At 40.5% G+C, this 26,471-nt stretch overlaps 1 protein-coding gene across 1 annotated transcript in view; it reads right to left on the bottom strand.

The window, feature by feature from the left end:
* Positions 1–2,252: 2,252 nt before the first annotated feature.
* The window catches only part of LOC103234249 (uncharacterized), an 80,231-nt gene continuing 56,012 nt past the window's right edge, over positions 2,253–26,471 (bottom strand). The window contains 4 exon segments of the mRNA XM_073016757.1: positions 2,253–2,473; positions 2,475–3,581; positions 12,210–12,220; positions 21,299–21,317. Of these exon segments, the coding sequence (XP_072872858.1) occupies positions 2,383–2,473; positions 2,475–3,581; positions 12,210–12,220; positions 21,299–21,317 (1,228 nt within the window). The 3' untranslated portion in view covers positions 2,253–2,382.

The raw sequence follows: 26,471 nt of genomic DNA, 5'->3' as shown, positions 1-26,471 counted from the left end.
ACCCTTGAGTAAGGTGGGATAAAGTTAGTGGCACAATAATGGTTCATCAAATGCACAATAGTCTTAATATGGTAAAAATAAAATAAAATTAAGTTCACAACAATTTTTTTTTTTTTGAGACAGTTTTGTTCTTGTTGTCCAGACTGGAGTGCAATGGCACAATCTCGGCTCACTGCAACCTCTGCCTCCCGGGTTCAAGTGTTTCTCCTGCCTCAGCCTCCTGAGTAGTTGGGATGACAGGAATGCACCACCATGCCTGGCTAATTTTTTTGTATTTTTAGTAGAGACTGGGTTTCTCCAGTAGTTCAAGACCAGTATGTTGGTCAGGCTGGTCTTGAACTACTGACCTCAGGTGATCCACCCGCCTCGGCCTCCCAAAGTGCTGAAATTACAGGTGTGAGCCATCAAGCCCAGCCCTAACAGTTTTAAAATGTACTGCATTTTATTACATAAAAGTACAAGTGGTAAAGTATTATACTCATTTATTTTAATAAAGTTCTAAACATAATTGTCACTATAATAAAGTTATTGCTCTGAACATTTACCTTATACATTACTTAATAGAATTTTACTACAATGAGCCTCTCCACTTGTGTTTTCATTATGGATCTTACATTTTAATGTTATTATTTTATAGAAAAGGTCATAATGTCCAAATAATTTTTTAAAATCTCTGGTATCTCTGATGCAGAAGCAATTGATCACATGCTTTCTCACATGTGAACAGAAATAAAATAACAGCATATTTTGAAATCTGTATTACATCATTATTCAGCTTTCAAAAAATTTTATTCAAGGAAACAAATACACTTTCAATGGAATTACAATGCTTCCAAAAATCTACTCCTTTTAAAGTTACATAGAAATCATTTACCTAAAAACTGCTGCTGTGGATTAGTTTTTATACCCAATGCTCTGATTTAGTATAATGTCTGAAATATCAGGGCCTTAGTTATTCTACTGTAACTTCTCTGATATTTATATACAATCTATTTTGAATTAAATATTTTTCATATTTACTGCATCTGCAAAATTATATTTTAGTATAAACTCTCTGTTTTCTAAGCTGTAGTTTCTAAAAAAAAAAAAGAAAAAAAAAAGTGTTTCTAAACTTAATACATTTGTAGGACTCATCTCCAATATAAATTCCCTGATGTTGAACAAAGCTTGAGCAACTGCTTTAGGGTTTCCTTAAATACAAAATGTGTGCAATAAAATCTGTGATAAAAGTAAATGTACTATATAACCCTCTTTATATTTGTAATGCTTGTCTTCACAAAAAATACTCATTTTAAAGACTTATACTTTCTGAAAGTTTTTTTGACAGTAATTGCAATTTTAATGCTTTTATTAAAAGGAATCTTTTTATGTTGAGTTAGATGTGAGTAGGAATTAATGGGTTTTCCACATTCCTTCTATTTGTACAGTTTTTCTTAAGGATACTAGCTTTTCTGTGAAATAAGGTTTAAGAACTGATTAGAAGTTTTGCCACATTCTTCACACTTGTAGTTTTGCCAGTATGAAGTATCTTACCTACAATCAAGTGTGGCAACCATATAAAGGCTTTGACACATTTTATATATTTCTAGGGTTTCACACTAGTATAATCATTGTTACATATAGAGAAGTTGGAGGTGTTGGTAAAAGCACTGTCATATTTTTTAAGCTGTGTAGATTTCCTCTTCAGTATGAATTATCACCATGTCTCTTAAGAATTGAGAACTTGTGGCTGGGCATCGTGACTCACGCCGGTAATCCCAGTACTTCAGGAGGCCAAGGCAGGTGCATCTCCTGAGGACAGGAGTTCGAGACCAGCAAACGTGGTGAAATCACATCTCTACTAAAAATACAAAAGTGAGCTGGGCATGTTGGAGGACACCTATAATCCCAGTTACTCAGGAAGCTGAGGCAGGAGAATGGCTTAAATCCAGGAGGCAGAGGTTGCAGTGAGCCGAGATCATGGCATTGTACTCCAGCATGGGTGATGAGCATGAAACTTCATCTCAAAAAAAAAAAAAAAAATTGAAAACTTGTTATAGGCTTTGCCACATTCCTCAAACTTGTAGGATTTTTGTCCAGTATGAATTATGTGTAAGAAGGGTTCAGCACTTCCTAAAAGCTTTGTCACATTCTTTGTATTTGTAGGGTTTATGTTTCATATAAATTCTCATATTTAGTAAAAGTTGATAGCTGGCTAAAGGCTTTCCCACATTCATCAAACTCACAGGGTTTCTCTCCAGTATGAATTATCATATGTCTAGGAAGGGCAGAGGTGTCCTTAAAGGCTTTGTCGCATTTTCTTATTTATTGGGTTTCTCTTCCGCATGAATTATCTCATGTCTACTGAGGTGTGAGGATGAAATAAAGGCTTTGCCACATTTATCACGCTTTACAGTTTCCCTCCAATATGAATTTTCTTATGTGTAAAAAGGATAGTGGGTTAAAAGCTTTGCCACATTCTTCACATTTATAGTTTCTCTCCAGTATGAATTACCTTATGTGTAGTAAGGGTAGAGGAGCACTTAAAGCCTTTGCCACATTCTTCACATTAGTAGGGTTTCTCTCCAGTATGAATTCTCTTATGTCTAGTAAGGATAAAGGAGCGCTTAAAAGCCTTACCACATCGTTCACATTTGTAGGGTTTCTCTCCAGTATGAATTCTCTTATGTGCAGTAAGGTGTGAGGACGAGTTGAAGGCTTTGCCACATTCTTCACATTTATAGGGTTTCTCTCCAGTATGAATTCTCCTATGTGTAGTAAGGACAGAGAAGCACTTAAAGGCCTTGCCACATTCTTCACATTTGAAGGGTTGCTCTCCAGTATGAATTATCTTATGTGTAGTAAGGCAAGAGGAGTACTTAAAGGCTTCGCCACATTCTTCACATTTGTAGGGTTTTTCTCCAGTATGAATTCTCTTATGTGTAGTAAGGTGTGAGGACCAGTTGAAGGCTTTGCCACATTCTTCACATTTGTAGGGTTTCTCTCCAGTATGAATTATCTTATGTGTAGTAAGGGATGAGAAGTACTTAAAGGCTTTGCCACATTCTTCACACTTGTAGGGTTTCTCTCCAGTATGAATTCTTTTATGTGTAGTAAGGACAGAGGAGTGCTTAAAGGCCTTGCCACATTCTTCACATTTGTAGGGTTTCTCTCCACTATGAATTATCTTATGTGTAGTAAGGATAGAGGAGCGCTTAAAGGCCTTGCCACATTCTTCACATTTGTAGGGTTTCTCTCCAGTATGAATTATCTTATGTGTAGTAAGGTTAGAGGAGCGCTTAAAGGCCTTTCCACATTCTTCACATTTGTAGGGTTTCTCTCCACTATGAATTATCTTATGTGCAGTAAGGTATGAAAACCGGCTAAAGGCTTTGCCACAGTCTTCACATTTGTACCGTCTCTCTCCACTATGAATTATCTTATGTGTAGTAAGGTGTGAGGACCAGTTGAAGGCTTTGCCACATTCTTCACATTTGTAGGGTTTCTCTCCAGTATGAATTTTCTTATGTGTAGTAAGGGTTGAGGACTCGTTAAAAGCTTTGCCACATTCTATACATTTGAAAAGTTTTTTTCCAGTATGTCTTATCTTATGTCGGTTTGAATCTGAAAACTTACGAACGACTTTCACATATTTATCACACTGAAATATTTTCCTTTGGGTAGTTGTCAAATATTGGTTAAGTCCATTATAACCTCTTTTGTGCACCTTACACTCATCCACACTTTCACAGCCTTTTTTAAACTGTAAATTGTCATGTCCACATTTTTCATATCTTCTCAGTATCCCTTTATGGAAATAATCTTTTATGTTCTGCTCTGGCCAAAGGTCTTGGGTAAAATGAGAACACAAAACTGAAAGAAATAATCAAAACACATTACTTGGATTGCTAGACTCAGATAAATATAATTTACAAATCTAACCTATAAAGTTATACAAACTACCTAAGCAAGATGACATAGCAAAATATCGCAAGCTGTAATTTCTTCCTGGACACATAAATATAACAAAAACATACTGCCCAAAATATATCTGTAAAAAATTTATAAGTCAGTTAAGTTTATGAAGGGCCCCAGGCAAGCACAATGCAAAGAGTCACACAGAAGATAAAGAAAAGCCTGTTACTTATACCCAACACAGCTCTTCCTGCTCTCCAGTATAACATTATGCCTTTAAAAGTAAATTCCCCGTCAGATGCAGTGGCTCATGCCCGTAATCCCAGCACTTTGGGAGGCTGACACGGGTGGATCATGAGAAATTCGCCCCCATGACCCAAACATGTCCCACCAGGTCCCACATCCAACACTGAGAATTTCTATTGCAGCATGAGGTTTGGATAACATGGACATCCAAACCATATTATAGACCAACTAGGCTTCACAGAAACACACAAAACTCTCCAGTCAAAACCAAGATAATACACAATATTCCTATTTGCATCTGGTGTATTCTATTAGGACACATACCAAGTTTGGTTAAATTAAAAATACTGACTGTGTGCCATGGCTCTTGGCTATAATCCTAATACTTTGGGAGATTGATTGGGGCCAAAAGTTTGAGACCAGCCTGGGCAACATAGTGAGATCCTAACACTACAAACAAGCAATTAGCCAGACATGGTAGTGCATATCTACAGTCCTAGCTACTCAAAATATTGAGGTGAAGGGGATCACTTGAGCCCCGGAGGCTAAGGCTACAGTAACCCACAATTCTGCCACTGCACTGCAGCCTGGGTGACAGTAAGCTGTCTCAAAACAACAACAACCAATTATTTTAAAAACACTAAAAGTATACACTGTGTTTTCTAACAAAACCTGAATGAAACTAGGAATTAAAAGCAAAAGTCAAACTGGAAAATTCAAAAACACATGAAAATGAAACACACTCTACAACATATTCTTGCTCAGGGGGCAAAAAATTTCATTTTTCAAAGATGTCAATACAACTTACAATTAAAACCTACAGTAACATGGCCAGGCACGGTGACTAATGCCTGTAATCCCAGCACTTTGGGAGGCTGGGGTGGTGGATCATGAGGTCAGGAGATTGAAACCATCTGGCTAACACAGTGAAACCCTGTCTCTACTAAAAATACAAAAAATTAGCTGGGCATGGTGGCGAGTGCCTGTAGTCCCAGCTACTTGGGAGGCTGAGGCAGGAGAATGGCGTGAACCTGGGAGGTGGAGCTTGCAGTGAGCCAAGATTGCGTCACTGCACTCCAGCCTGGGTGACAGAGCGAGACTCTGACTCAAAAAAAAAAAAACCTACAGTAACATAAACGATATGACACTGACACAAAGATAAACAGGTATACGATCAGATGATCTTCCACAAAGTTGCCATGCATACAAAATAGAGAGAGAAATAATCTCTTTCAAAAATGTTGAAAACTGAATATCAACACTGATAAAAGTTGTTTATTTCCTTGAATGATATACAATAATATATTTTATTTTATTATTTCTTTTTTGAGATGGAGTCTCGCTCTGTCACTCAGGCTGGAATGCAGTGGGGCAATCTCAGCTCACTGCAAGCTCCGCCTCCCGGGATCACGCCATTCTCCTGTCTCGGCCTCTTGAGTAGCTGGGACTACAGGCGCCCACCACCATGCCCAGTTAATTTTTTGTATTTTTCGCAGAGACGGGGTTTCACTGTGTTAGCCAGGATGGTCTCGATCTCCTTACCTCATGACCCCCTGCCTCATCCTCCCAAAGTGCTGAGATTACAGGCATGAGCCACCGCACCCGACCAATTACATATTTTAAATAAAATGCTTAAACATAAAAATACACAAATGGGAAAAAGCATTTGAAAGAACATACAAAATTACTAATTTGTAGAGAAATTAAAAAAAACCACAATGACAAACAAAATCAACTTACACCCATTAGGTGCAATGAAAATAAAACCGATGTTGATTGCTGGTGGAAAACAAAGACACAGCCATTATTTTAAAATGTTATAAATGTTCCTCATGTATAAATCTATACCCAAAATATGTAACACAGGCCATATGCAGTGTCTCAAGCCTGTAATCCTAGCAGTTTGGGAGGCTGAGGTGGGCACATAACCTGAAGGCAGGAGTTTGAGACCAGCCTGGCCATCATGGTGAAATACCATTTCTACTAAAAATAAAAGATTAGCCTGGCGATGTGACATGCACCTGTAATTCCAGCTACTTGGGAGGCTGAGGTAGGAGAATTGCTTGAACCCAGAAGGCAGAGGTTGCAGTGAGCCGAGATCGCACCACTGTACTTTAGCCTGGGCAACAGAGTGAGACTCCATCTCAAAAAAAGGAAAACAACCAAAAAACAAAATATGCAACACAAGACCTGGAAGATATAATTGAAAATCCATGTTTATTGTACCAGTATTCACAAAAGTAACCCAGATGTCTCTTGATTTATAATCATATCAAAAAATGTAACATATACATATGATGAAGTATTATTCCACCTTAGAAAAAACAATATTCTCAATTTTAAGATGAACTTTGAGAATATTATGTCACCTTAATTAATCCAGTGACAGAATTGTGGATACTATATGATTCCATGTATATGAGATATCTTAAGTAGTCAAAATCATAAAATCAGAAAGTGGAAGGTATGTCTATTAAGGCCTGGAGTGAGGGTAAAATGAGCAGTTAGTACTTAATGGTCAATGACTTTTAGTTTTACAACGTGTAAAGTTTCTAGAAGTCTTTTGCATACAATGTGAATATACTTAACATGCCTGAAATGAACAGCTGTTTTTTTGAGACAGGGTCTCACTCTGTCACCAAAGCTGGAGTGTAGTGGTACAATTTTGACTTCCCCTCAATCTCCCAAGTAGCTGGGACCACAGCTGCACACTGCCATACCTGGCTATTATTAATTTTTTTTTAGAGAGAGGGGTCACCATATGTTGCCCTGGCTGATCTCAAACTGTTGGGCTCCAGGGATCCTCCAGTCTTGGCCTAAAAATCCTGGGATTACAAATAAGAGCCTCCACCTAGTCTGGCCCTGAAATGCACACTTCAATAGATTTAAGATGGTACATTTTATGTTATGTGTTTTTAAGACAATTTTTTTAAAGAAAAACTGAAAAAAAAAACCCAGAATTATATATCTTTTTGAAAATTACTTTCAAATCGTAGAAGTGTTTCTCTCACAAAAGCAAATATATAGTCATCATTAAACACACGGTGAAAATAAGACTATCTTGATGACTAGTTACTTAGATAAGATAAAACTACCATCAAAAATCAGCTAAGAAAGAATATAGGATAAGCCATAACTAAAATTAGGGTAATATTTATAGATAAATACACATACATATGTAATCTGATTGTGACAGACATGCATAATTTATATCTTAAATTGACTTAAAATGTACAGAAAGAATTGCAAATTGTCTAAAATTGTAATACATAAAGAAACCCAAAACACCCAATAAACTAATGTTAAGAAACCTACACTGGGGCCAGGTGCAGTGGGTCACATCTGTAATCCCAGCACTTTGGGAGACCAAAGCATGCAAATCCCGAGGTCAGCAGTTCCAGACCAGGTTGGCCAATATGGTGAAACCCCATCTTTGCTAAAAATACAAAAATTAGCTGAGCGTGGTGGCACATGCCTGTAGTCCCAGCGTCTCAGGAGGTCAAGGCAGAAGAATCACTTGAACCCCAGAGGGGTTCAAAACTTCAAAACAAGAGAAATGTTTACTCGTAAAATCTTGTATGCAACATTGATGTATACTTTTAAAAAATTGTCAGGCCGGGCGCAGTGGCTCACAGTTGTTATCTCAACACTTTGGGAGGCCAAGATGAGCAGATCACCTGAGGTCAGGAGTTCAAGACCAGCCTGGCCAACGTGCTGAAGCCCATCTCTACTAAAAATACAAAAATTAGCTGGGGATGGTGACACATGTCTGTAATCCCAGCTACCTGGGAGACTGAGGTATGAGAATAGTTTGAACCCAGGAAGTGGAGGTCGCGGTGAGCAAAGATCACACCACTGCACTCCAGCCTGGGTGACAGAGCGTGACGCCATCTCAAAAAAAAAAAAAAATGTCTAGATAATTGCAATATTTAACTATTAATATGTACTCACTAAATGCAAGTATTCTGAATCATTGGCATGTACTGAGTGGCAGTAAAATTTCAGAGAATATACAGTATAATTATAAACAGAAGATTCTAATGAGAAAATAAACTCGCATTTAAAAGAAACTGGTTACTTTTAATGTTTTCAATATATGGTATTCTTACACAAAATGAAACTGCTGTAATTCAACTTTAGAAACAAACAGTAGCCTTACATTGTTAAATTAAAAAATATATATTTTCCAGAATAGTGTTAGACCCTCTGATATGTAAAACAAATATTAGGAAATAAACTATTTTATTATGGAGATATAGGCTGAAAAAAGTAGATGAACATCCTGTAATTCCTTTTTGCCTGCAGCAAACTTAAATTTATAAATATTTTAGTAACTATGGGTGCCTACTAATTATGCAATTTACTTTAGGCATACCATGCAAATTCTAGCATATTGTCTTAAATATCTGAATCTAAAATTACAAACAAATCTGAAAGAGAAAATAGAAAGTAAAAACATATAAGGAGAGTGACATCAGTGAGATGAAAAGATTAAAAGTGCCGTATTTTCACATTCCCTTACGGCAAAAAAATGTCAGCCATCTCTGACAAAAATACTTTTATGAGAGAACCAGGATTATGACTCACACCTGTAATGATAGCTCCATGGTACATTAAGGTTGGAGAACTGCTTCAGGCCAGGATTTTGAGACCAGCCTGGGTTTCAAAGACTAGGTCAAAGATGTAGCAAGATGCCATCTCCAAAATAAGTGCCTCTAAGGGAGATCTGAGAGCCAGGGAGGGAGTTGTGAAATGCTGTTAAAGCTGAAGATTGAGAAGTGTTCTATTCAGAAGGCAGGCTCTCATTCAGGTGGGAAACTACAGGACCTTTGTTCATGGTTACAGACCAGGATAGGGTTCACCCAACTTAGTCCCACTGAGAATTCTGAACTTACTCTGTAACCACCCCAAACTCCCAGCCACAGTCTGGCAGAGGTCCTTCCATTCCAGAGACCTAGAAGAAGACACTCATTTACAGCAATGTAGGCAGGCCTGCAGACCTTGGCCTTTACTGGGGTTCCTGAAGTGGTTCCTGACTCAGTTTCAGTTACTTGAGCCACAGTTTATGGTCAGTTCTGCCTACATAGAAACCCACACAACCGAGCTAGAAGGGGTGCCTCATGCCTGTAATTCCAGTACTTTCAGAGGCCAAGGCAGGCAGATCATCTGAGATCAGGAGTTTGAGACCAGCCTTGCCAACATGGTGAAACCCGGTCTCTACCAAAAAAATACAAAAAATTAGCTGGGTGTTGTGGCGAGCACCAGTAATCCCAGCTACGCAGCAGGCTGAGGAACTGCTTGAACCTGGGAGGCAAAGGTTGCAGCGAGCTGAAATCATGCCATTGGACTTTAGCCTGGGCAACAAGAGTGAAACCCAACCCCATCTTGAGGGGGGAAAAAAAAAAAGAAAAAAAAAGAAAAGAAAAGAATCCATTGCAATTGAAGAAAAATAAGTAAAAGTTGCTGTTTGTGGATCATACCTCTTATATTTAAAAAACCATAAACAGTACATTAAAACCTATCTAAACTAACACACTGAGTAAATTAGCAAAATATAAAATTAACACACAAGTGTATGTATGGTTTCATATGCTTAAAACAAACTATCTGATAAAATAGAGGAAGAAAAAATCTTATTTAATATAGCATTAAATAATAAATTTCTGAGAAAAAAAATTAACCAAGAAGGTAAGAAAATGTTTACAACAAAAAAAGAAAAAATGAGAAGATCCAAATACATTTTAAAATATTTTATGTCTAGAGATTGAAAGAATAAATCTTATTAAAGTGTCATATTATCCAAAGTGATCTATAGATTTCATAAACTTCCTGTCAAAATTGCAGTGGTTTTTTTTTTACAGTAATGGAAAATACAATTCTAAAATTTACATCAAACTAAAATAAACTCTGAATAGCCAAAACAATCTTGAAAAAAAAGAACAAAGCAGAAGGATATCATCTTATAATTTCAAACTATATTTTAAAACTATGTAGTAATAAAAATAGAAAGGACTAAGCAGGAAAAAAAAATTTTTTTTTTCAACAGAAACGACTACTTTCACACATTTCAGACCTGATGCAAAAAGAGAAATAATTCTCAAAATCATGCAGATATGTATGTGTCCCCAAAACAATGAAAAAGCAGTCAGATTGTGCAGTTTTTTACATGCCATGAAGAGGACTTTGGCTCTCACTGTGAACGTGAAGGGAGCTCACTGAAAGAAAAGTAGAATTTTTACAGAATTTAAAAGCATAAGCAGAAGATGCCCCTTTATAAGAGCAAAATTTTAAAAAAGAATCAAAAAAAAAAAAAAAAAAAAACCCAGCTGACCAGAACTATTTCCTTTGGAACACAGCTTCCCAAATCACACTTTAAGGACTGGCCTTCTCTTTGACCTTGGGACCTCTTATCAGTGTCTGTTGTATTCATTTTCACTCACACCTACCTGGGGGCTTGGCTACCATCTCATGTTTCTTCATAGTCAAAGGTTTTTCTCCTTGCTCCAGAGAGGTGATGAGGTCTGGCTTAGAGACAACAATACCTGTTTTATTAAAAACAAATAACATGAATCTTGCTCATATTCTCCACTTGCAAGCTAGTAATGTGCTCAGCAAAGACGATGTAATAAAATATTCTAGTAAATTAATACCAAAATACAAATGTATAACAGAAATTTCTAAATACTTAGAAAATACTTTCAATTTGCCGGGTGCAGTGGCTCATGCCTGTAATCCCAGCACTTTGGGAGGCCGAGGTGGGTGAATCACGAGGTCAGGGGTTCGAGACCAGCCTGGCCAGCATGGTGAAACCCCATCTCTACTAAAACTACAAAAATTAGCTGAGCAAGGTGATGTGCACCTGTAGTCCCAGATACTCGGGAGGCTGAGGCAGAACTGCTTGAACTTGGGAGGTGGATGTTGCAGTAACCCGAGATCACACCACTGCAGTCCAGCCTGGGTGACAGAGCAAGACTCTGTCTCAAAAAAAAAAAAAAAAAAAAAAAACAAAAAAAAAACAAAAAGAAAGAAAGAAAATAACTTTCAATTTGTAGGTTTCTTAATTGTCCTGCCTAGCACTACTGAATCAAAAATTGGTGGTGGTAATTAGGTTTTCACGTGGAAGCTACAATATTTTATGCCACTAAATTTCTGGAACTACCACCAATTTGGAGTGAAGATTACAGCTCACCTCAGAAATACGGAAAGGTTGGATTAAGATAAAACATCTTGAAGAAATTTTTTTTCTTTTTTTTCCTCAAGACGAAATCTTGCTCTGTTGCCCAGGCTGGAGTGCAATGGCATGATTTCAACTCACTGCAACCTCTGCCTTCTGGGTTCAAGCTATTCCCCTGCCTCACCCTCCTGAGTAGCTGGGATTATAGCCGCGTGCCACCATGCCTGGCTAATTTCTTCTACTTTGAGTAGAGATAGGGTTTCACCATGTTGGCCAGGCTGATCTTGAACTCCTGGCCTCAGGTAATCACCTCACCTCAGCCTCCCAAAGTGCTGGGATTACAGGCAAGAGGCACCGAAGAGTTTCTCTTTTCTAAATGACCGAATTCTGAAGATTTTCTTGAAAAAGTGGATCTGAAACTCTTCTATAAAAGAATAAATTACTAAAAAAATTCTACAAAAAAGAGAAATAAAACCTTTTGTGTATATTATGAATAATGTATTAAAGTTTTTCTCACCAAGGAAGACCAGGTTTCTGTAGTTCTCTAACATCACATTCCTATACAAATTCCGCTGTGCAGTGTCCAGGCAATGCCACTCCTCCAGAGAGAATTCTATGGCCACGTCTCTAAATTGCAATGGCCCCTGAAACACACACACATATGTTTTTACCAAGTGGTCATGCATGGAATTTTTAATTTGACTTAAGGTGAAATGAGAGAGTAAAGACAAATGGTTCTGACTTATAGGACTAAAATTATCCAATAAAATAACTTTCAAAACAGAAATATTATCCAATGTATTCTCTGAGAAAAAGAACAGCATGAGATCCACAACATCAGTTCATATATTTTTCTAGATAGTAAAGTGTAAAATTAAGGAACACAAACATGTACATTTTTGAGTGCTATGTTTACACCATACGGAATGAGTTGTGAATATTCGGATGAAAAAGATACGTTGAGTTAGAAGGCACCTTTCAAATTTAAATATATACAGTAAGTTCGAAGACCTTATTGTGCAGGGGTTTTTTTCCAGAAGATCTGGAATAAAGTCTGATTTTTCGAATTTCTAACAAGCTCACCAATAATGTCAATGTTTTTGGCCCAAGAAGGATATTTTGTCAAACATCCAGTAAGTGGAAGAGCCTGTGTTTTTCTCAGTTTTTCTGGCCTGTAAACAAAGATAAGAGCCTGCATTTTCCAAAGAAAAATATATAGACAAAATTAAGAAGAAAGGACAACTGCCAGATTAAATGTGATGGTTTACTCACATGAGCTGCATAAAGATACTTAATAATGAAGAGAAAAATAATCAGCTATATAGTGAAAAAAATCTGTCAGAGCCATTTAAGCAAGTGAATCATTAACCATTAACTGCACTAGGAGAAATTTTTATGATGTGCTAATGCACATAGAAGAACACAGCATCACTGTTGAAATATTCGTCTTTCAAAAAGTAAATAAAATCTGATTTAATCATAAAGAATCATCAGTTTTACGCAAACCTCAAAATACAGATAACTCCTATGTTTGGACACGTCTATTTATTGTACCAAGCATATGATGCATAATTCAATTATTTATCCAGTTGCTTGTCTAGACTAAAAGTTTCTGGATTGTAGGAACCAAGACTGCTTAATAGTTTTTTTTTTTTAATGGTCCTATAAAATGGGAGCAACTCGTTTATCCATTTGGGTCTCCAGATCTTTTCCTTCTTTATCATCCAAGTACCAGAAAACTGGAGAAACTCTCATCTGGGTACCAACCAACGAGGGGATGAACAAACACAGGATGACTCATTTCTCTTACACTGAGACAGAAGGAGAATTAACCACTCTTGTCAGCCTAACACAATTCTGCTCTGAACATCCTCAAATGCCTCAAAGACACCTACGTGATTTTGAGGGAATTTCCAGTGACCCTGGGCTGATGGCCCAATGATAAGCCAGGCTGGAGAGACTCAAGCTGAAGACCAATGCGACAGAATAGAGAGCCCAGAAATAATGGCACCCTCCTGCAACCATCAGATTTTTGACAAAGCTGACAAGAGAAAAGTGGGAAGAATTCTCTCTTTAATAAATGGTGCTGGAATAACTACCTAGCACTATGTAGAAGACTGAAACTAGGTCCCTTCATTACAGCATATACAAAAATCAACTCAACATAAATTAAACACTTAAATGTAAAATTATAAGAAACACTGCATGACAACCTAGGAAATACCATTCTAGACATAGAAACTGGCAAAGACTTCATGATGAAGCTACCAAAAGCAACTGCAACAAAAGCAAACATTGACAAATGGGACCTATTTAAACTAAAGAGCATCTTCACAGCAAATAAACTATCAACAGAGTAAACAGACAACCTACAGAAGAAAGAAAATATTTGCAAACTTTGCCTCTGACAAACATCTCATATCCAGAATTTATTAGAAACTTAAAACAAATTTAAAAGAAAAAAACAAACAACCTCATTAAAAAGTAGGCAAAAAAGATGAACAGATGCTTTTCAAAAGAAGACATACATGTGGCTAACAAGCATATGAAAAAAAATGCTCATCTGTAATGATTAGAGAAATTAAAAGAAAAACCATAATGAGATACCACCTCACACCAGTCAGAATGGCTATTTTTAAAAAGTCAAAAAATAACAGATGCTGGCAAAGTTACAGAGAAAACGGAATGTTTATACTCTGCTGGTGGGAGTGTAAATTAGTTCAACAACTGTAAAAAGCAGTGTGGTGATTCCTCATAGAACTAAAAACAGAATTATCATTTGACCCAGGAATCTCATAATTGGGTATATAGCCAAAGAAATATAAATTATTATATTATAAAGACACATCCACATGCATGTTCAGTGCAGCACTATTCACAATAGCAAAGACATGGACAGGCCCTAAATGCCTATCAGTGGTAGACTGGATAAAGAAAATATGGTATGGTCAGATGCGGTGGCTCATGCCTGTAATCCTGGCACTTTGGGAGGCCGAGGCAGGTGGACTGCCTGAGCTTAGAAGTTTCAGACCAGTCTGAGAAAACAATGCAAAATCCTGTCTCCAGGGAAAATACAAAAAGAAAAATTGGCAAGGTGTGGTAATGCCCACGTGTAGTCCCGAGAAGAGGATGAGGCAGGAGAGAATTGCTTGAGCCTGGGAGGTTGAGGCTAAAGTAAGCCAATATCATGCAATGGCACTCTAGCCTGGCCAATAAGGGAGACCATGTCTTCAAAAATAAAATAAATACGAAATATAGTACGTAAATATCATGGAATACTTTGTGGCTATTAAAAAACAAAATAATATTGTTTTCTATAACATCAATGAAGCTGGAGACCATTATTCTTAGAAAACAAATGCAGAGGCCTGGTGCAGTGGCTCAAGCCTGTAATCCCAGCACTTTGGGAGTCAAATGTCGGTTGATCACTTGAGGTCAGCAGTTTGAGACCAGCCTTCCCAACATGGAGAAACCCTGTCTCTACTAAAAATACAGAATTAGCTGGGCGTGGTGGCACGCACCTGTAATCCCAGTTACTCAGGAGGCTGAGGCAGGACAATCACGTGAAAGTGGGAGATACAGGTTGCAGTGAGCCTGGATCACACCACTGCACTCCAGCCTGGGCAACAAGAGTGAAACTCCGTCTCCAACAAAAAAAAAAAAAAAAAAAAAAAAAAGAAAGAAAGAAAGAAAGAAAGAAAAAGAAAATAATGCAGAAACAGAAAACCAAATGCATGTTATTATTTATAAGTAACAGCTACATAAGAAGAACACATGAACACAAAGAGAACAACAGATGCTGTGGCCTAGTTGAGGGTAGAGGGTGGAAGACTAGGAGGATCAGAAAACATACCTGTTTTGTGCTATGCTTAATACCTCAGTGACAAAATAAGCTGTACACAAAACCCCCATGTACCAAAACAAACCCAAGGGTACCCCGAAACAAAAATAAAAACGAAAAGAAAAAATTAAATCCCTGGGTGGGAGAGAGTGCAATGTGGGTGAGAGGACTGATTTTTGCTACAGATAGTAGTCCCAATGCAGCTGTACTCTGATTTATTACTGTGTGCATGCAGACGTATGAGATTATGAACAGCTGGTCCAAAATGCTAGGCTGGTGGAGAAAACAGGTTGCTGCTGCAGATTCAGTGTCTGGGGGTGGGGATATGTCAGGAGACTTGTAGAGACTTGTGGGTTCTTGGCAAGAAACACTAGGATCAAAAACGCCATGGTGAAGTTCCTGAGGGTGGTGCCTACGCCTCAGAGGAGTGTGGACATGTCAATGTCTAGTGTGTGTGTGTGTGAGTGGGTGGGAATCCTGTGGTGGCAGCTGTGGGAAAAGGGGGTCTGTCATCAGAGCTCCTTTCTTCTAAGTTTTCAGTCCTCTGTCACCCTGGGAGAATACCTGGAATCACAGAACAATGGGCAGTGTGACAGCCTGTGTAATGGACAACAGAGCTCCCATTCCCAAACACCTAGAGTTTTATTCCAGGCCAGGCCTCTGTGATATCTTTTTTCTGGCACCAAATTTGTAGAGTTTGCTGAACATCAAACAATTCTCCAACACCAACTCATTGTCTAACACTTGAATTCTGACACCACCCAGCGTCGACACAGACCCTGATTAAGGGCTCGGTCCCGCAACACTGTCCTCACTGCAGATGCCAATCACAAACCCCATGGGCTTATCTATGCTTCTGAGCTACTGTTTAAAAACTGGTGAGTCCCATAACCTCCCTGAAGTTCGATAACTTGGTACAGCTACTCACAGAGCTCAGCAAAACACTGTAGTTAGGTTTACCAGTTTCATATATGAGATGCAGCCCAGGAAAAGCCAAATGGAAGAAAAGCATAGAACAAACAAAAGAGATGGGGAAAGATGAAACACATAGATAATCCTGGAAAGTATTTGTGATTAATAAAATTCTCTATCCTTTGTGTGCTCCAGGAACAGTTTATGGAAAGAAACACTCTTTCCATTATGACTTAGATGGTGCTCTCTTTTCTTACTTATCACACAGCCAGACACACACACTGCACATTTTCTCCTTTTTCTCATTAAAAAAAATCAGCTGAATTTGTCTTCCATGCTCAAAATAAAATATTTCTTCACTTTGTCACCCAGACTGAAGTGCAGTTTTGCGATCTCGGCTAACTACAACCTTTACCTCCCGGGTTCAAGCGTATCTCCTGCCTCAGTCTTATGGGAAGCTGGGATTACACGCATGCACCACCATACCTGAATCTTTTATTTTTATTTTTATTTATTTATTTATTGGTCTCGAATTCCCGACCTCAGGTGATCTGCCCACCTCAGCCTCCTAATAATTTTTGTATTTTAGTAGAGACAAGATTTCACCATGTAAGCCAGGCTGGTCTCAAACACCTGACCTCAGGTCCGCCTGCCTCAGCCTCCCAAAGTGCTGGGATTACAGGCGTGAGCCACTACACTTAGCCTAAAATAAAATAATCCTTAGTCAAACTTTTCTTAAGCTTATCTCCCTCCTTCAGGCTCCTGAACTTTGTGCTACCTTCAGTCTGAGTCAACATACAACTCCATTTTACATCCCTCCTAAGAATACGCTGATTTCAGGGTAAGACATTCTCTGATCTAAAATCTGACTTTTTCACTCTCCATTTGCCATTCCCTTCACACCTCCTTTCTAATCTTGTTTGCTCCTCCCTAAAAAAGAAAGCCCTTTTCTGCTGACATCTTTGCAAGCCATAAAGATCTTATACTTAGTCGGTACTTTCTGCTGTTGCAATAATTTTTTGGAATTCATTTTTTTTTACATAAATCTAATGTTTTTTATTTTATGAAGTGTAGAAAGTGCCGCAAAACATAAAAAGTTCATCATCAGTAAGACCCTCTCAGTTTCCTTTCATCTTAATCTCAACTGTAACTGCCTGTGGATCCCCAGCTTTCTAGGGCTCTGTAGCTTCTCTCAGGATAGAGGCTCCTTCCATGGCTGGGGTGAGCAGGCTGGGAAATCTGCAGGGGAGGCTTCCCAGAAAAAAACTGAGTCTTTAATAATATCCTGTTGCAGGCTTAATATCAGCCTTAGCTTGGAGTTCTTAGTTTCAAGCTTTAATTTCCATATCAGTTATTCACTTGGTTTTTGAAACTGTTTGAAAAATCCAGGGAAATTACTCAAACACAGTTTACATAAGACAAGGAAATTTTAAGGTGCTTACTTTTTTTTTCCTTTTTTAAAGACAGAGTCTTCCTCTGTCGCCACGCTGGAGTGCAGTGGCCGGATCTCAGCTCACTGCAACCTCCACCTCCCGGGTTCAAGCGATTCTCTCACTCCTGCCTCCCGAGAAACTGGGATTATAGACATTTGTCATCACACCCAGCTAATTTTTGCATTTTTAGTAGACATGGGGTTTCCCCATTTGGGCCAGGCTGATCTTCAAGTCCTGACCTCAAGTGATCCGCCTGCCTCGGCCTCCCAAAGGGCTGGGATTACAGGCGTGAACGATCGCACCCGGCCCCATAAATTTTTAATAGCAGAAAACAGAAACTGTGAACCCCACGGAGCAAAGCTCTTCCTTTTCCAGCTCTTCCCTGACCCGCACCCCGAGTCAGGATTCTCCCTTGACGACCCTCCGGTGGTCCCTGCACATTCTGGGAGAGATGGGGCACTGCGGGTGCAGAGCTGCCCACAGAGCGCTCCAGGCCAGAGCACGGTCACTGCGCAGGGAAGAGACAGGACGCCCGGGGGCCCAGCTGTCAGCGTAGCCGCCATCTTATGGCTGAACGGGACTGAGGCCGAGGTGGGCAAGGAGAACTTGGGGCGCAGATTGTGGAGCTGACTGCCCGGAGGCCTGAGTCCCGCCACAGCTACTTCCCACTGGATCCAACCAGCGCGTCCCCCTCTCTGGGGATGTCGGACTGGCACTCTCACCATTTCTAAGCTTCCAGGGGGTCCCGGCGTCTTAGCTGTGAATCTCCCAATACCTGCAGGACGCTGGGCCTCTAGGAGCAGACTACACACAGCAGTTAAGAGACCCGGAGCTCCAGCTGCAGCGAGAGACAAAGGCCCCGCCAAACCCGGAAGCCTTACGGTTCACTCTGGCTGCGTGCCTGATTGGACGGTTTCCAGCCCAGCGTCCCTGATTGGATAATATTTAAGGCCCCGCCCCCTCAGGCCCTGAGTGACAGAGGATGTGATAAGACGCTGGGCTGAGTGACAAAGTGACAGCATAAGCAGCAACCTTTTCAAACGGGGCTTCCTCCCTGAGCTGAGCCAGGACCACCCTAGAGCGTGGGAAAATTTTATCTGTTTTTTAATCTCTCTCTTGTTGAATGCATTCAAAAGGTGACCGGAAGTATTTTGCTGTCATATTAATAATACATAAAATTTTTGTTCAACAGAAAATCAACTTTTACTTTGGTAATAGTATATTATCTATTAAAGCTAATTTTAATAAAACCTTATAAATAAATCAAATTTGTCATTTTTGACCACTCCAGATTTACGTATGTATTTTGTAATATCTTGTAATTTTTTATTTATATTTTAATTTTATCCACATTCTTTTTATTTTTTCAATTTGAAACAACCTTTAAGTAATTTCAAACTGCTATAGGAGATAGAAATCATTTAGGGGCAGGCACGGATGGCTCACGCTGGTAATCCCAACACTTTGGGAGGCCAAGGTGAGTGGATCACTTGAGGTCAGGAGTTCAAGACTAGCCTAGCCAACATGGTGAAACCTCATCTATACTAATAATATAAAAAGTTACCCATTTGTTGTGGTGCACATCTGTAGTCCCAGCTACGCCGGAGGCCAAGTCAGGAGAATCGCTTGAAGCCAGGAGGCGGAGGTTGTGTAACAGCCCAAGGGGTTCACCTTGACCTTTGCCTAGACACAGCCGATTCATCAAGACAGGGGGATTTGTGGAGGACGGGTGAATCTGTGCACAGACAGGTATCTGACTCTGGAGTTGTGGCTGTTGCTTCCCTCTCTGGTGGTGAATCCTCCATAGCCTGGTGAGGATAAATATATATCTTTTCCCGTCTCCTCTTCTTATTGCAATTTGCTTATTATATCAATCTGCTTATATTTATTTTCTTATTATGTCATTTGCTTATTATGTTATTAGTCTATAATGTCTGCATTGCCATTTACGTGGGATAAAGGTTGTTTACCCTTAAAGGTATTGTGTGTGTGTCTTTTCTTCTCCCCTCAACATTTCCAGCACGGAACATTTTTGGCGTCACAAATAGGATTTGGAAACAAAAGTGTGCCCCTTTTTGACCAGAAGGACAGGGCTGGAGGCTCAGGGATTTCCCATATCCCGGGATGGGAACTCCCCCAGTTCTCCCTCTTGTTGAGTAAATGGTCCAGGGAACTGGCCTTTGTGAGAATTGGGAATCTAAATTAGTGTAATTTAAACCTTTGACTGTGCGTGAAGTGCTGCAGGGGATTCTGGTCAGCAAGGGAGATGCTGAGGGATCTCCCAAAGTGGATGGTGTTTGCTTACTGCTTATAAATTAATTTATCGAGATAGGGTCTGGTTGCTACAAGAGAAATGTAAGCTGAAAAAGGAAAATGCTCATCTGACTTCCAGACTGGCCCTGGCCCAATGCCAGTCAATGTCTTGACTGATCAAGCTCAAAGCTATCAGCCTGTTGCTGAAAAAAGCAGCTGTCCAGGTGGCCTGGTCAGGGTAAAACTGAAGAACTAGCCAACCGGGGCTTGAAGCGGGTAAAAACCCAGCTCCTATCTCAAAAATGGGAAATTAACCCTCGTAAAATTCAAGGACCTGCACAAAGTGTAAAATCCCTTGGTGTTTTATGGAATGCAAAGAAATAGTCCATTTTACCAAAAGCTAGAGCTAAAATACTAGAATTTGCAAACCCCACCACTAAGAAGGAGGCCCAGAAATGTACTGTCTTGTTTGGATTCTGGAGACATCATATTCCCCACGTAGGTAACATTTTACAACCTCTGCATGCAGTCACTAGAAAACGCTATGACTCTCACATGGCATTGGAACAAGCTAAACAAACAGTGCAACTGGCCCTGGATCTATGGCCCATACGGGATGGGCCAGTAGAACTCCAAGTAACTGTCCTAGATCAACATGCTAATTGGAGCCTTGGGCAGAAACAAGATGGGAAGAGGGTACTTTTCGGGTTTTGGACCCAGAAACTGCCAGAGGCCGGAAAAGCTTATAACCCTTTCAAGAAGCAATTGTTAGCTTGCTATTGGGCTTTTGCTAGAAATGGAACACCTTTGCTTCAACCATGATGTTTTTATGAGGCCTGAAATTGCTATTATGACCTGAGACAGGAGTTCCCCCAAAACCCACCAGATAGGGCACAGTCAAGAAAGTAGCATCATAAAACAGAAATGGTACATACAAAACCAGGCTAAGCCAAAACCAAAGGGGGTATCACTTTTACATGAGGATGGACAAAACTTACAGCGCAGGAAACACTGAATGAGTCCTGCAGATACAGAGGGAAACACCACCCCGTGTTACCCGTCAAATGGGACAAATCCTTTGAAGAACTAAGCCCAGAGGATCAGAAATATGCTTGGTTTCCTGATGGATCCACCAAATACATTGGTGGGACCTGATGCTGGAAGGCCCTGGCTTATAATCCTCTTAAAAACATCAGCATTTCTGATGAAGGAAGGGGTGGGAGCAGCCAGTTAGCTGAACTAGTAGCCATCCTCGGAGCTATTCAGGAGGAGACCAGAGGGATTTGTCACTTGTATACCAACTCTTGGTCAGTAGCAAATGATCTTACCACCTGGGTGCCCCACTGGCAACGAAATAAATGGCTAACTGGGAATAAAGAGGTTTGGCGAGAACAATACTGGTAAGGTATCTGAATCCTGGTGCACACTACCATTATCACTGTGTTCCATGTTTGGTTTTGTTGTTGTTGTTTTTTTTTCCTAGCCCTTTCACCAAAATGAAGTGCAGTGGTGCAATCTCACCTCACTGCAACCTCTGCCTCCCACGTTCATGAGATTCTCCTGCCTCACTCTACCAAGTAGCTGGGATTACAGTCATGGGCCGCCATGCCCAGCTAATTTTTTTTTTTTTAAGACTCAGTCTCACTCTGTTGCTAGGCTGGAGTGCAGTGGCGCGATCCGGGCTCACCACAACGTCCACGTCCCAGGTTCAAGTGATTCTCCTGACTCAGCCTCCCGAGTAGCTGGGACTACAGGTTCGCACTGCCATGCCCAGATCATTTTTGTATTTTTTGTAGAGACAGGGTTTCATCATGTTGGCCAGGATGATCTCGATCTCTTGACCTCGTGATCCACCCACCTCAGCCTCCCAAAGTGTGGGATTACAGGCATGCGCCACTGCACCCGACCCTGTTTTCCATGTTGATGCTCAGGCATCTCCGCTTTCTCTTGACAGACTAATCAGCAGGAAGATCAACAGGTCAAAATTTCCACCATAACTGCAAACTTGAATGCAGATAAATGGATTGCAACATGTTCAAGCCTTGCAATGAGAGGCATTCTAGTGTATGGTGGTATAATTGATAGCGATTACCAGGGAGAGTTAAAGGTCATTTTACACAATACCACTCCAGATTCTTTTGCTATAAAACCACAGATGCTGGTTGCTCAATTGTTAGTGGTACCTTGTCCACAATCAACCCCTGAGGAAATCTCTGCCCAACAGAGTCTACATGCAGAACTGGGGGTTTCAGCTCCCCTGGTACAGGTAGCTTAAAGCCCGGAGTCAAAATATGGGTACAGTATCCATCAGTTCCCGATCCTAAGGCTGGTGACCTTGTAGCTATGAAAACAGAAAATGAAGGCATAGTACCATTTCCTAAAGATGAAAAACAGTATCATGTTCCCCTTCATTTTTGTTATTACAGGGAATAACCTATCTACTAGTGGTCAGCACCTGTGTCTTTGTGTCTGAGGCCAAGAATAAATTCATCACCTGGGTAGCCACTGCTGCAACAGAAGCCAACCGCAATCACTGTTGGCTGTATGTTGAGTTGCCGGAGGCTGCCAAAAATGGGCAAACTTGGAGAATCATCCCTGACAGTATTTCTGAATTGCTATGTTGTTACCAATGGGGCCATAACAACAACACTTGCAATCCAACCTGGACTTCCTTTGACCACACTAAGGAATCTATCTTTGCCAAGTCAGACAAAAGGTAAATGGCACCCTCACCTTGTATTGAAAGCCTTGGTATCCTGCCCAATAGTCCTGGAACCGTATATTTTGGAAACCTGCTGTGCTGGTGGCCGGATTCCATACAGCCCCTGCTTTGTCTGGAGGCAGTAAATGACTCCTCTAATGTTTCTCTGGGGTTTCTCCAGTCAATTGTCAACACACACTCCAAATCAACAATATGGCGCCCAGTGAACCACAATCCCTTTTCCTATTTTAATAAGAAATTAGTACACTATGATTACGGTAGCTCCACTGCTGTCCCCAGGGGGGCCCTCTGGGTATGCAGATCCTATGGGTGGTGATACCTGCTGCCGCTTTTGATGGGGAGATATACTTGGGCGTGGCCATTAATTTCATTCACTATCCGCGATAATATTCCCCTCCCCAGTAATCTAGATGCTTACAAACATGGCTGGTTACAAATGCGCTGGCCTCCCTGGTGGTGGTACCCTATCACAGTATTCTCCCCTGCTGTCTGTACAATCCTGCTTCAGCAACAGATTAAAACATTTACTTTACATGTAGGAAAAGCTCTTAATGATAGTAGTACTGGCCTTATGTTGTTATCAGATGAATTTGCTCAGCTGCGTACTGTTGTGTTGCAAAATCAAATGGCATTAGAGATGCTTACCAGAGCCCAAGGAGGGGTTTGGGCCTTACTGCGTAGTGAATGTGGTGTGTATATACCTCGCAAGTCTCACAATATTACTGTGCTTGCAAAGCCATGTTGGGTTTAATTTTTATTAATTGTGCTTTTAATTCTACTGTGCTTACCCTGTGTCTGTAATCTATATCAACTATGTGTTCCCCGTATATCTGTGAGGGTATTTTAATACAATTGAGTATCCAACTGAGGCCAAATGTAGTGGAAAAGTTAAATATTAAATTTGAACTCAATTGAACACGGACACAAACAATGGTCACCAAGTCTCAGAACAGGTTGTGTGAGTCCCTTTAGGCGTTCATCCAGCGTTGTCTCAGAGAAATTTCTATTTCAAACTGTTTCTATGCGTTAGTTATTTAAAAACAATAGCCAAGCACAAAAACAAGTTAACCTTTTTACAGGTGTGAGCCACCATGCCCGGCCTTGGATGGGGTTTTTGTGGGTGCTTTTTGGTTTTGGATGCTGTTGTTTCTTTCTGTTTGCTTGTTTTTCTTTCAATGGTCAAGTCCATCTTCTGTAGGGCTGCTGCAGTTTGCTGGGGGTTCACTTCAGGCCCTGTTCATCTGGTTCACTCCCATGCCTGGAGATGTCACTCAAGAAAGCTGGAGAACAGCAGAGTGTCTGCTCCCTCCTCTGTGATCTCTGCCCTCAAGAGGCACCAACCTGATGCCAGTAGGATTGCTCCTGTATAGGGTGTCTGACAAGCCCTGTTGAAGGGTCACCAGGGGATAGCACAGGGAGCAGAACCCATTTAATGAAGCACTTTGACTGTTCCTTGGTGGAGGGAGGTGTTTTGCTGGGGGAAAACCCACTCATCTGGGCTGCCCAAATTCCTCAGAACTAGCAAGAGGAAAGGCTAAGTCTGCCGGTCCACAGGGACTGCAGCCACCCCTCCCCCTAGGGGCTCAGGCTCAGAGATATCAGAGTTCTGTCCCTGAGCCCCTGGCTGGAGTTGTTGCAGTTCCTGCAGGGAGGCCCTGTCCAGTGATGAGGGACGGGTCAGGCCTGAAGAGACATTCTGGCCACAGTCTGCTACAGCTAGTGTGTTGGGCTGTGGGGGACACCTCTTGAGACCAAGCTATCCAGTTTCCCTGGATCTAGCAGAGGAAAAGTGCGGCTGGGGGTATGGAGATGTTTGCTGCCCTTTCCCCACCCAGGGAGCTGAGCCTGTTAGGCCGTTTCGAGTCCCAGTGCTGGCTGCTGTCCCTTCCCCAAGAAGCTCAAACAGCTTAGACAGCAGCCAGCTGCAACCGTGGTGCTGGTCACCCCTCCAGTGGGAACTTGGCAGGCTTAAGCACATTCTAGCTCACAGGCTGCTGAGAATCTGCTCAGCTCCAGGGTTGTGTCAGGCATAATAAGTCCCTCTTCAAAGGGTAACTTCCTTGTTCTTTGTTCTCAAAATCAACTTCCTTGTACCTTCCCACTCCTAGCTACCTGCTCTGTAAACATCTCTTCTCCCCGTCGCAATCTGTAACCCCCATCTATTCCTTATTTGGAAGAAGTCCTCCTCGCTCCTAGTTACGTGCTCTGTAAACAACCTTCCTGCCTGTCTCGATTTAAAATAGCCATTGAGTTAACTTAGATTGTGCCGTCTGACTCCGGCCAAGGGGGGCAGGACACAGAAGCAGGGACTGTGTTAGGGATAAAAACCACTTCCCTCCCTTGTATGCTGTGCTCTCACAACAGCCAGAGACATGACTGGCACCCTTCTGCAGAAGTAAATTTGCCTTGCTGGGAAATTCCTTGTTTCAGTGCTCTTTTTCTTTGCGACTCTCAGCTCTTGTTTCCAACAGTTGGGACCTTAGGCTCCAGTGGTGTGGGTTCATGAGTGGAATCTTCTAATCCATGGGTTGCAAGTTTCATGGAAAAAGCAGTTTCCCAGGATGGATAGCATGCTCACTCACTGCCTTCTTTGGCTGGGTGGGGGTGGGGGCTCCCCAGGCCCATGTGGGTGTCAGGTGGGCTGTGGCAGCACACTGCTCTTCCTTCCTCTCCATGGATCACGCCAGGCACCTAGTCAGTTCTGATGAGAGAACCTGGATACCTCAGGTTGTGGTGCAGGATTCACACACTATTATGGTTCTTTTTTATGGGATGCTGCTTCTAGTCAGCCGTCTTGGCCCTGCCACCACCAATATTTCTTTGAAAGTCTAATATAATTCAGCTGTGAATCCACCTAGTTCTGAACCTTTTTTTTTTTTTTTTGGGTTGGCAATTTTTAAAAATTATTATTTCAATCTCACTTCTTGTTATTAGTCTGTTCAGAGTTGTTGTTTTTTAATCTAGGAGGGTTGTACATTTGCAGGAATTTATTCATCTCCTTTAGGTTTTCTAATTTGTGCACATAAAGGTGTTCACAGTCACCCTGAATGATCTTTTGTATTTCTGTGGCATCAGTTGCAATATCTTCTGTTTCATTTCTAATTGAGCTTATTTGGATCTTCTCTCTTCTTGGTTAATGCTGTTAATGGTCTATCCATTTTGTTTATCTTTCCTAAGAGCCAGCTTTTCATTTCATTTATGGTTTGGATTTTTTGGTGGTGGTTGTTTCAGTTTCATTTAGTTCTGCTCTGATCTTTGTTATTTCTTTTCCTCTGCTGGGTTTGGGTTTGGCTTGTTCTTGTTTCTCTAGTTCCTTGAGTTGTTATCTTACATTGTCTACTTATGCTCTTTCAGACTTTTTTGATGGAGGCTCTTGATGCTATGAACACTCCTTTTAACACCACTTCTGCTGTATCCCAGACGTTTTGATAGGTTGTGCCATTATTATTGTTCCGTTCAAAAAATTTTTAAATTCCAATCTTGATTTCATCCAATGATCATTCAGAAACAGGTTGATCTTAAATTTAATATTTAATTTAATTTCCATGGTTTTATTTAATTTCTAAAATTTAATTTCCATGTATTTGCATGGTTTTGATGGTTCATTTGGAGTTGATTTTCAATTTTATTCCACTGCAGTCTGAGAGACTAGTTGATATAATTTTGATTGCCTTAAATTTATTGCAACTTGTTTTGTGGCCTATCATATGTCTATCTTGGAGAATGTTCCATGTGCTGATGAATAAAATGTATATTCTGCAGTTGTTGGGTAGAATGTTCTGTAAGTATTTGTCAAGTCCATTTGTTCTAGGATATAGTTTAAGTCCACTGTGTTTTTTTGTTGTTATTGTTGACTTTCTGTCTTGATGACTTGTCTAGTGCTGTCAGTAGAGTATTGAAATTCCCCATTATTACTGTGTTGCCATTTATCACAGTTCTTAGGTCTAGTAGTGATTGTTTTATGAATTTGGGAGCTCCAGTGTTAGGTGCATATAT

The sequence above is a fragment of the Chlorocebus sabaeus genome, chromosome 6 (assembly GCF_047675955.1).
Source record: "Chlorocebus sabaeus isolate Y175 chromosome 6, mChlSab1.0.hap1, whole genome shotgun sequence".
Taxonomy (NCBI): domain Eukaryota; kingdom Metazoa; phylum Chordata; class Mammalia; order Primates; family Cercopithecidae; genus Chlorocebus; species Chlorocebus sabaeus.
This window is presented reverse-complemented; position numbering and strand designations above follow the sequence as displayed.